This window comes from Xyrauchen texanus, chromosome 5 (genome assembly GCF_025860055.1).
Source record: "Xyrauchen texanus isolate HMW12.3.18 chromosome 5, RBS_HiC_50CHRs, whole genome shotgun sequence".
In the NCBI taxonomy this organism is placed as follows: Eukaryota; Metazoa; Chordata; class Actinopteri; order Cypriniformes; family Catostomidae; genus Xyrauchen; species Xyrauchen texanus.
In genome coordinates, this window is record NC_068280.1 from 28609127 (window position 1) to 28621352 (window position 12226).

At 36.9% G+C, this 12226-nt stretch overlaps 1 protein-coding gene across 3 annotated transcripts in view; it reads right to left on the reverse strand.

Annotated features, from left to right (window-relative positions):
• Positions 1 to 12226, reverse strand: part of mnd1 (meiotic nuclear divisions 1 homolog (S. cerevisiae)) — a 104985-nt gene that overhangs the window by 73124 nt on the left and 19635 nt on the right. For all 3 annotated transcript variants that reach the window (XM_052126366.1, XM_052126365.1, XM_052126367.1), the window contains exon 4: positions 2378 to 2526. In XM_052126366.1, coding sequence (XP_051982326.1) covers positions 2378 to 2526 — 149 coding nt within the window. The remainder of the gene's footprint in view (positions 1 to 2377; positions 2527 to 12226) is intronic.

Here is a 12226-nt window from a genome sequence, read left to right on the forward strand (position 1 = left end):
TAGGGTCAGTGAGAGAGGCAGAGAAAATTCTCCAAAACATCCACATTCAAACCAAAATATCTGACTTTCTGTTGTTCTGAGCTAATGACTGTAAATTAGAAAGTTGTCCGGCTCGATGAGAACTATATAATTTCTGAGTTTTGTAACTGTGGGTCAAAGTGTAAAACCAACCCCCTCACTTTTGTCAAAAGGTGGCGCTACTGAGCCCCTGCACCACGGCCGTTTCTGAAACTTTGCACATGTCTACTGGCTAATAAATGTGATGTGTCTGTCGAGTTTCATGCAATTTCAAGAATTCTAAGAGTCTCAAAAGCATCAAAAAAGAATATTCGAGTTCGAAGCGTTGCCGCGGCAACAGTATCCAAGATATCAATAATCCTTTCACATGTCTACATCTGCCGTGTGTTTACATTACATACCAAAAGTTTTAAGTAAATCGGGTAAAAATAAGAGGGTGATTTCAAAGCATTTTGAAAGTGACACTTCCTTCTGCCAGTTGGTGGCGCTATAACTTTGACTCACAATAGTCACATCCATGCGATCGGCCTGTTACAGCAAACACACTGCTGAAGTTTCATCGAGATCAATTAATGTATGCAGAAATTATAACACACTTCCTGTTTCTCTTTTCGCGCCATCATTTCGTTTCCTCGCCACGGCCAAACCGTTCGAGATATCAAAAATCCGCCGGCAATTTTTCATCCTCAATGTCTTGACTTCATGCTGACCGAGTTTCGTGGCGATTGGTGGAATTCTCTAGGAGGAGTATTTCAAATTCCATTGCATGCGTTTTCCAAACAACCCTAAATAGACGATTTCCTGTTGGGCTGGGGTAAAAAGTAAAAGTATGAAGGATATATGAAACGATGAGATCTATATGTGTACCGAGTTTCATATTATTACATGCAAGTGTATTTGATTTATGGACCAAGTTTTCGGACCCCGTTCCAGGGGGTGCCGTCGAGCCCCCCTGCCATGCCCCGGTACCGGCTTCAGCCCGGCCCTAATGGCCGCGGGTTCTGACCCGTGTGCAAAGTTTCCAGAGTTTGAGCACATTAAGAGCCCCAAAAGTGCCCGAATAGTTGTAAGAAAAATAATATTCTAACGAAAACAATAGGGCCTTGCCTTTTCAAGGCTTGGGCCCTAATTAAATGTAACATGGTAATACTCACCATCGGGTAATTTTATCGTGGTTTACCGTGAACCGTTTCATCCCTATGTTAAAGGATACATTTTTAACTTTTTTTTTATATTGGTTATCGGTATCGGCCACAATGATTCGTGAATTAGCAGTTATTGGTATCCGCCCAGAAACTCCATATCGGTGCATCCCTACACAATATGATGAGTAGATCTTGAACTATTCCTCAAAGAGTGTACATGGAAAGATGATGCACAAAAGGGTGCTCAACAAACATTGTGTGTGTGTGTATGTATGTCCAAGAAGTTTGTGTGTGCAAACACACATCTACATATGCGCTCATCTAAAGGATTGGGATGCTGCTGAACAATTTACTATTTCATAATTTAATATTTCTGTATTTTATAGTCTAATCCATTCATTTCCAATAGCTAGTCATTTTTGACCAGAAACACAAGTGTAACAAAGTGAAATAAAACCCACAAAAAATACATACATAAATAAAATCTCAATTACCATATGTGAACAAAGTCATGGTATTTTATTCCAATTTTATTAAAATAAAATATCTTAAGAAAAAACGCTGTCTGGGTCAAAATGACTGGAAAACTACATAAGGGTTAAAAATCATTCATTATAATTATTTTCATGAATATTAGAATTTCATTATACAATAATAAAACAAATGTCAAAATTTCTTACATTTCAACCTTCAGGCCTTTATTTTGTCAGAAAACTGAAGGAAGACCTTAGGGTTTTTGTGTGTAGTTGACAATAGTTTTAATGTGCTTCTGATTCGAAATATTGAAATGCTGTCATTTCTGTTGACAAAGCTCTGGTGTCGTTCTCAATAGGAATAGAACTTGTGGCACAATACATATTAAATTTGAGAGAAAACATAAGAACGGTGAAAACCCTGCATCATGAGCCCCATGCGTGCTTGAGTTTGTGTATTGACAGATTGCAGCTCATTAATTTTGTAGTGCATGCAAAGTATATTTTTTTTAAAATCACACCCTTTTGCCATTCACTAAGCTATTATGGTTATTTTAAATTTGAGCTTTACAAGAATGGCCATGCAGACATGACACACACCAGGCATTATTGGATTTAGATCACGGCTGACCAATATCGATCTGGATTGGTACATCTCTCATATAATTGTTATCTAAGAATACCTTTCAACAAATGAAGACCTGTTAATGAGCCTCAGAAATCAGAGAGAGATGTTCTCACCTGTCTCTTCAGCTCTTCTAATCTGCATTTACGGGCATGCAGGGCCTTACTGGGGAATGCCCAGTAATAGTTGGAGGTGCCCACCCTCTCTGTGTCCACCATGTTATCGTCCACCAGACTCTGCAACACATCTTTCACTGACATGGGAGCTGAAAATAAAAAATAAACAAAACCTCCTGTGAGGATACCATTATTTGAAAATTTCTTCATCCTGAACATTTCTTCATCCAATTCTTTGTAACTCTCCCACCGCAAGCACCGCTCTCTCTACCCCACTCAATTCTATTCTATAGACTCTGTATCCCTTTTTCTCCACTAACCACTTCTCTTCACTTGATGTAAAATGAATATACAACTGCTCTTTGCTCAACATTAACTTCTTTCCTCGCCAGAATGTACCACACCCTCTAGCCCCTGGCTGTCGAGACACCTTGTGACACCGCACTAAGCTCAGGTGCAAGTCAAAAGGCCCTGCTGACCCTAAAATGTATAAATCTGTTCTTTTCTCCTTCTCTAGAGTTTCTGCTGCAAAGGTTGACTAAACTTCAATAAAACTTAAGATTCACGCAAACTGTTTTCAACTTTCTCTTCCCTCTCCCACCACTTTTCTGACCGTTGATGACATTGCCACGTTTTCACTGACAAATTAGTGAGCATCAGTAGCCAGTTCTCTATATCACACACCCACAATCACTCATTTCACCCTCTGTTTTCCTCTTTCTCTCCTTTCTCTGAGACTGGTCTCCAAAGTGATTCTTTCTACCTGTCCTACCACCTGTCCCTTTGAGCCTATCCCCTCCCATTTTCTGCAAGACGTCTCTCCATCAATCTTGTCCTTACTTACACATATCAACATCTCTTACAGCTGGAAAATTGCCCAACATGTTCAAGCATGCTCGAGTAATCCCACTGCTCAAAAAACCAACACATGACCTCACAATTGTCGATAACTACAGACCAGTCTCTCTCCTACTTTTCCTTGCTAAAACTCTTCAAAGGGTTGTATTCAACCAGATGTCAACTTTTCTTTCACAGAACAACTTACTCAACAGACATCTGTCTGGCTTCAAAAGAGGACACTCAATGGAGACTGCCCACTTGTCAGTAGCTGAAACCCTGCAACTGGTGAGAGCCAACTCCATATCATCAGTCCTCATTCTCCATGACCTGTCAGTTGCTTTCGACATAGTGAACCACCAGATCCTCTTGTCTACCCTCTCTGACCTAGGCATTACAGAAACTGTGCTTGGCTGGTTTGAGTTATACCTCACATGCAGATCCTTCAAGGTCTCCTGTAGAGGAGAGTGGTCCAAGTCACACCTGCTAACCTTCTGGCATTCCTCAGGGATCAGTGCTTGGACCCCTTCTCTTCTCGATTTACACTATATCACTCTGACCGATCATTAAGGCACATGGTTTTTCGTACCAATGCTTTGCAAAAGATAAGCAGCTTAACCAGTTGTTCCAGGCTGAGGAGATTTCAGCCTGGATGAAGGAACACTGCCTCCAGCTCAACCTCGCCAAGCCAGAACTCCTGATGATCCCTGCCAATCCATCCGTTTACCACAACCTCACAATTACTCTTGGTTCAACTACACTAAAGCCAAACAGGACAGCTCGGAACCTGGAAGTGGTAGTTGATGACCAGCTTAACTTCACCTTTCACATCTCATCAACTGCCCAGTTGCAGGTTCTCATTTAAAACACCAGGAAAATCAGGGAGTCAAATGAAGCCATACTAGGTTCGGATGTGTGAATGGCAAGCTCTGCGCACTTTGCTAGTTTTGATACATTTTGTCAAACTGGTGAGATTCGATACACCCTGATCCATAACTGTTCTAGATCAAAGAATTCAAAATCCTCGGGCTCTGGAGACATTAAAAGACACTTACGAGCAAAAGTGTGTAAGCCCCCTAGAGCAAACGTGATGCTTCACAGTATGTGTAAAAATCTTGGTCTTACAGATATTTGGAGACTTTTGAACCCATCCGGTATGGACTATACATTTTTTTTCCATCAGTCCATAAGATTTACTCTAGAATCAAGTTCCTCATTTCATCTGTTGTTGATTGCTCAATTGGAAACATCTTAGTCTCAGATCACACCCTGGTGAGTTTAGAGATGTTGCCACATACGGAGAAAAAGAAATCATATAATTGCCGCTTTAATGTATCCCTTTTGTAAAATCCTGAATTCCAACAAATGTTAAATGTTAAAATCACGATTCACGATTTTATCACGATCCTATTTCATGTTGCTTTTTAAGACTATTTTGCAAATTACTGAGCCGCAACACAGGAAAAATTATATCCCCATTTAAAAAAACATAGCCCTACAAGGTAACAAAACATGAAAGGAAAAAAAAAAAAGACAGACTACGTCAAAGTACGTTTTCGAGCATATTTTAATCTAGTGTATATTTAATGGAAGTGCAATTGTGCAAAGTAAGAACATTCAACAGGACTTGCATTACAATCAAAGACTTCTCATCACAAAATGAACATTGTTTTAAAAACAAATCTAACATTGGCAACAGCCGTAACAGACCCTGAGCAAAACCCATGTCAGCATTTTTTTCTATTTCTATTTTTTTGAGGTAGCATCTAGCATGAAAAATATAGATAAATAAAGATGCAGCAAAAACAAGTTAAAAAATGTAAGCTTATTTTAAAAAGGTTAAATAAAAATGTTTAAATAAAAAAAAATATTTACTAATTAAAGGCTCTCACCATGTTAGCCCCACTGTCATGCAGGCCATTTTCGCTTCTTTCAGTCCCCAACATTCAAGCGCTTCCCTAAGGCCTTGTCCTATGAGCTCTCCCGTGTGGTCGTTTCTAGACATGCACTGCACAACTTCCAGTCATCAATGAAATGGTCAGACTTAAATAGGGTTCTGAAGTGCGGCTAGACCATAAGTCAGCTGTTAAAAATTTACGTTTTGAACCTTGTGTTCCATCTTGTTGCGGCATTCGGAATACAGCCGTGGAATGGCCGTCGCAGAAAAATATTTGCGGCTGGGAATCTCGTAACTACTTTGAGCAGTCTTTTGAAACCCTCATTTTCCACAGTTTATATGGGGATCATATCCTTGGCCAGGTAAAATGTCACTGCATCAGTTACATCTTTCCAGCGCGTGCTTGTCCTGTCATACGGAGTTCCCTTCTCAAATACCTCCTTCGTTAGAGTTGTTTAAGCCTTGTAACGTTAGCCTCTGGCTGCTCCGTGGATGTACCTGATGCACTCGCACGGGGTCCCCTCACAATTTGACTATCAGCACATTCTTTAGGGTGTTTTCTTTTAAGGTGGTTATAAAGATTTGTTGTGTTACCATCCGACGTGCGAATCTTATTGCAACATTTGCAAATAACTGTCGTTTGCGCAGTGTCGGTTATGGAAAATCCAAACCATTTCCATATTACCGATGTTGAATTTTTTATAGGAATCAACTCCTGTGTTTTCATCCATCGTCCCTGCGTTGCTAAATCTCACGAGCAAGTTTATGATCCTGTTAACACGCCGACATCTAGCGCGCCTCGCATCGCATGTTGTTAAGTAGTTGAAAAGCCATAGAACTGCATCTGATAGAACGTGCACTGTAGCACGATACAACGATATTTCCAAAAAAGTGAATAGTGGAGACATTTTAATCGTTCGCGATCAAATATCGTCATATCGCACACCCCTAGGACCAACTGGTCCTTGGAGTCGTCAGTGGAAGTGGCTTGGGAGGCATTTTAGGTGGATCTTAGGGATCGTATCAAACAGTATGCATCATTCACACAAAAATGTAAAGGACAAGAACTTGTGGAGTTGGAAAGGAATATTAAATGTGCCGAGGCAGAGCTGAAGCACAGAATGTCATCTGATGGCCACAGAGTATTGACCCGATTGAAATATAAATGTAATATTATTTTGCCAAGGTGGAGTTTTAGCTATTCAGGGCAAGACAGCCATACTTTGAGTCAGGAGACAAAGCAGGGAAGCTTTTGGCTAGATATATAAAGCAGAGAGTCTTTTTCTACCATTTTTTTAATTATTTACCTCGGCCATTGATATCATTAATGCATTTTTTTTCCCCCCAATTTGGAATGCCAAATTCCCAATGCCAAGTCCTCGTGAAGGCGTAATGACTCGACACAATCCATGTGGCGGAGGACGAATCTCAGTTGCCTCTGCGTCTGAGACCATCAACCCACGCATCTCGTCGCGTGGCTTGTCACGTGGCTTCACGCCATCCACTGCGATATCCACGTATAACTCACCACGCACCCCACAAAGATCGAACCACATTATAGCGACCACGAGGTGGTTACCCCATGTGACTAACCACCCTAGGAAATAAGCCAATTTGGTTGCTTAGGAGACCTGGCTGAAGTCACTCAGCACGCCCTGGGATTCAAACTCAATTAATAATGCTTTTAAAGAATTCTCTTGATCTCTTTAGTTCCATGTTTTTGTCTACTAATGAAGAAATTAAAAACTTTGTGAAACCATTACAACTCCCAAAACTGATGACTGAGCAAATATATTCTCTTGATTCAGAGATAACCTTGGAGGAGCTTGGCAAGTTAATTAAGGCTTTGCCTACAGATGGCTTTGCCGCTGAATTTTCTCATCTTATGCTACAGAACTTGCTCCACTTTTGTTAGGAGTTTATACGGAATCATTAAAGAATGGAAAGCTTCCGCCAACCATGACACACAATTTTCATTTATAACATGATAAATACTGAAATTAAGGACTTAATTGAGAACGTTTTATAATTTTGAGCAAACAAATACCAGATGTGGAATTCCTAAACATTGATTTAAATTGTCTCTGGGGTTATTTCGGCGCAAAAACACCTGCTGATTCTTGTATCATTAGGTTCAGGAACTTCTTTTCTATCATTAGAAAGTGTAAATAGACCTTAATATCAATCCGCACGAGCGACAATCAGGTCATCACCAGTAAAGGCAAAAAAACGCAACTTAAGCCTGGTTTCCAATATCTGTGGAGATTTTTTTTTGTGTCATCGCTGATATTTTAAGAACAGCTTATTTGTTTTGTAGCTCAATATTCTGTCAATAATACTCATCTTATTTTAAAGACATTTTAGGCCTGCTATGTGTCAAAAAAAAATAATTCTGGATGCTGATGCGTCGGGTTGATGAATTAACTATCTGACATGGCACCTATGAAGCACAAGCAGGAACAGAAAATAGTGGATTGCTTAAACAGCTTGTATGATATTAATATCAATATGGAATTGTCCCAAATTAAGATATACAAATTTTGTTTTTATTTGAATACTAATTTTAGACTTCTTAATACTAAAATTGACATACTTTTGTGAAAAGAATCCCTGAAATGATCAAATATTTATCTGACAATTTTAGTGTGTGTGTGGTTCATTGTATACAAATTGAGATTGAACTGTTAAAGGGATAGTTCACCTAAAAATGAAAATTCTGTCATTTACTCACCCTCATATTGTTCCAAACCGTTACGAGTTTCTTTCTTCTGTTGAACACAAAATATATTTTGAAGAATGACGGTAACCATTGATTTCCATAGTAATTTTGTTCTTCCTACTATGGCAGTCAATGGCTACCTTCAACAGTTTGATTAACATTCTTAAAAATATATTTTGTGTTCAACATGAGGGTGAGTAAATGACAACCTTTTCATTTTTGGGTGAATATCCCTTGAACGTGTTTTTTTTTTTTTTTTTTACTCCAAATGTTACACAGTAGCCCAATAAGAGAATGAGATTTTCTACCGAAATGTAATATATTAAAATGCCATTTTCTACTGAGATTTAATTTTACTAATGAAGTTATACAAATCATTCCACTGAATTTACTTGGTAATTGTTGCTACAATCAAGCTCTTGTGGTACCCCCATTTGTTTATATGTTTTTTATGCTTTTTGGACAAGCACATCATAATAAATAGGCCTGTTTTACAAAACTTCGAAAATTTCTCAAATGTGTCATATCACTGAAAATGGGAGAATCTCATCTTAAATGTGGTATATGGCACATAGTCAGGATCATTATGGTTCAAATGTGTTGCAGTTTTAAAAATAAGCTTGTTTTTAAATTGGAATTTCTCAAAAACATGATTTTCTGAGCCTGAAATCCAGCAAATTTTTGACATAGCCTTACTCAGTCAATATTAAAGATATCAAGGTTATATTTTCATAGAATGTTCTTTACATTATGTAGGATGATTTAAAAAACATTACTTAAGCTGGGTTTGCACAGAGAGTGTCACATATTAGTTTGCAAATAAATCTGATTTCCAAAATTATAGATATTCAAATATAACCTTAATTTTTACAAATCCTAAAAATATTGAACATTTGTCAAGTTGCCAGACATGATTAACCATCACAATATGTTTTAGGGATATGTTTACATGTCATGCATCATGACATTCAGAATGTCCTAGAAAAACGACAGATGGCTTGTTTTACTTGGGTGAGCTATCATTCTTCAAGTATCATCATGGAAACTACTTAGCCATGCCCTAGCAACCATTTAGAGCACCCTAGTTACCAAACCCCAATGATTTCCATTGAAAATGCTTAGATGGGGATCTCAGGATCAGAATGTCATAGAACCTTCTGGTTTTGTTCATTGGAATCAAGGTAGCAAGGAGCCTTTTGATTATCACTTTGGTAACTGCCTAGCAACCTTGTGGGGTTACCCTAAAAACAAATATAAATTTTCCTAAAAACAAATTTAGTTTAGGCAGAATCTATTGTCAAATTGTATTATTTGTTATCCACTTGATAATTTGTCAATTCTGATTATTTCATCACATGCACTTGGACCCCGATGATTGCCACTCACAGCAATTTTTAAAATACAGAACATTTTGGGGGAATACAAACTGCAGATAAAGAGAACACCGCAATGAAGGGGGTCAACTCAAAGATATCAGGAGTGTATATTAGACACACCCACTCACATGTACACTTACATACTGTATACGAACAGTGAAATCATAGGATGAGTCTCACACTATTTACCAGTTAGTTGAGTCTAACGACTCAAATAAGAGGTTGAGATCATGCAGTTCTACCTCTGATGAAGTATTCCTTTTCTTTTTTTCTTTTATATTGAAAATGTTTGAGTTTGATATGTAGCAAAATGATTTCTCTGTGTTCATGCTTGACTGTAATCATAATCTAAAAAGTGATGCTTAAAACAACATTAACAAAGAAAAATAAACTGGAACAAAAAGTAGTTTGATAATGTCTAAATATACATCAAACCTAATAAAAGAACTATGCCTGAAAACATGAAGTGGAATAGAACAATCATATTGACACGCTGAAATGCTAAAATACACCAGCAGACAGCGACCATGCTTTCAGTCATAGCGAAATGTGGTTTTATTGCATTAACCATGACTAGTAACCATCTTTTTTTATTTATTTATTTTTGGCAGTAACCAAGGTTTCGATACAATCAACCATGGTTTCGCTACAGCATTACTGTAGTATCCATATTGTAACTTGGTTTTAGTAATAGTAGCCATATAATAATAATATCGATGGTTAATTTTGACGTTTTATATGCTGCTTATACTAACACATTTTTAATAAGGAAAACAAAGCAGCCTCTTAATTTTCTGCTTAAGCCTATAAATATAAAAAAAAAAAAAAAAGTAATAATTTAACTTACTAATTTTATCCAAAGAATTCGTAAAAATACTGGCCTAAAAGTACTTGGGATCGGATTGAAAAGAAAATAGTGGTATCGCCCATCCCAAAGGGCTAGAAACCTATTGTTTTTGTTAGGATTTTTATTATTAGGGGTTCAAGCCGAAGGACTAGACACCAATTTTTTTTTGTTAGGATTTTTAGGGTTTCAAGCCCGAAGGAGGTAAATGCTCTGTATTTAAAAAAAAAAAAAAAAAGTTTGTATTTCCAATTATTTTATTATGGTGTTTTTTTTAAGTAAAAAAAAATGCTGTAAGTGGCAATCATCGGGGTCCAAGTGCATGTGACGAAATAATTAGAATTGACAGAAATGATCAAGTGGATAACAAATAATACAAATTGACAATAGATTCTTCCTAAACTAAATTTGTTGAATTTTAGGGTAACCCCACAAGGTTGCTAGGCAGTTACCAAAGTGATAATCAAAAGGATCCTTGCTGCCCGGAGACAAATGATCGAAACCAGAAGTCTTTTTGTTAGGATTTTTATTATTAGGGGTTCAAGCCCGAAGGACTAGAAACCAATCAGGTTTTTTTTTTTTTTTTTTTTAAGTATGATGATGATTATTATGTATTTATTATTTATTATTATTATTATTATTATTATTATTATTATTATTATTATTATTATTATTATTATTATTATGGATTTAAGAACAAAGGGCTAGAAACCAATTGTTTTTGTTAGGATTTATTATTATTATTATTATTATTATTATTATTATTAGGGGTTCAAACGCTTAGTGCTGAAGCCCTATTAGAATTGTTAAGATTTGTATTATTAGGGGTTCAAGCAAAAATGTCTCTAACTATGGAACCATTGGTCCGATCAACTTGAAATTTTGCATGCACTGTCTTTTTCCAAGGTGCCATCCCAGGTCTTTGAGCACAGTCACATATCTTTAAAAACATGGCTGCCATTAGCCAAACAGCAGCTTTTATATAGGGTAACATTAGGCCGATCGGAACAAAACTTGGTAAGCCTATTTATCTCTTGGCATGTTTTACATGCATGTAAATTGTTGCATATACCCTTATTTTTCACAAAGAAACTTTATTTAGACCATACTGTAGATCTCCTCATTCTGAACAATGTTTGCCTCAAGTACCATTGGTTTGAAATAAAACGTTCATTCAATACTTGAGATTATTATTTTTAAAAAACTATATTTTCAAACTAGTCGTAGACAGTTTGCCTAATCGGAACCAAACCATTGAAGAAAGATTCAGCAATCAGAGTCCCAATGTGAAAAGTCAAAGAATTTGTAACTTTTCTTCGTCAAACAGTATGCCAAAATGAAGTGGGTGTGGCTACATTTATTACAACGGTTAAAACTTCTGAACAGATTGAGATATCACCAAATTAGATATACTTGTGTATGGGGTCATTCTGAGGATACACACAAAGAGGCACACCTCTGCTTCTTGTTGGCCCTATAAAAAAAAAAATATTTCTAACTATGGAACCGTTGGTCCGATTGACTTGGCACGCAGTTTCTTTGTCGAAAGTGACATCAAGATATATAGGGACAGTTTCTGCATGAAAACCTTTGTACCATTTAGATTTCATTTTAAAAACCTACCTTTTCGAAGTTGTCCTAGGCTGTTTGTCCTATTTGCACAAAACTTGGTATGCATCATCTGCAGACCATCCTGAAAAAATGTATCAAAGATAAAGTCCTAGAGTACTAATTGGCCTGTATATTTTGAGCGAAAATTAAAACTTAAAACACAGTGACAAGATAACATTGAGATAACATGCCAATTTTCATCAATTTGCCAGAGCTATAAAAAAGGTAATAAATGGCTATTTTTACAACTGAAATAGATTTATTTTACATAAATAAGCTTTTGTACTTTGTCCACCAGAGGGAGCCACATGACAAGAAATAACTTCAAAGAGTATTAACATTTAATACTTACATATTTTGCCATTTAGCCACTACTTGTAAATCAGATAAATAAATTAATAAATGAACAGCATTTTTCTTAATTTCTCCTTTGGAAGAATAGCTTCTGTTTGTCAGTTGTTGTGTATAAAAGCATCTGCTTAATGAAGGTATTAAGCACACATAAACCATAGATCTTGATTTTTGTTGGGAATGAAAAGAATGGCTAAGGGATAGATTTAAACCC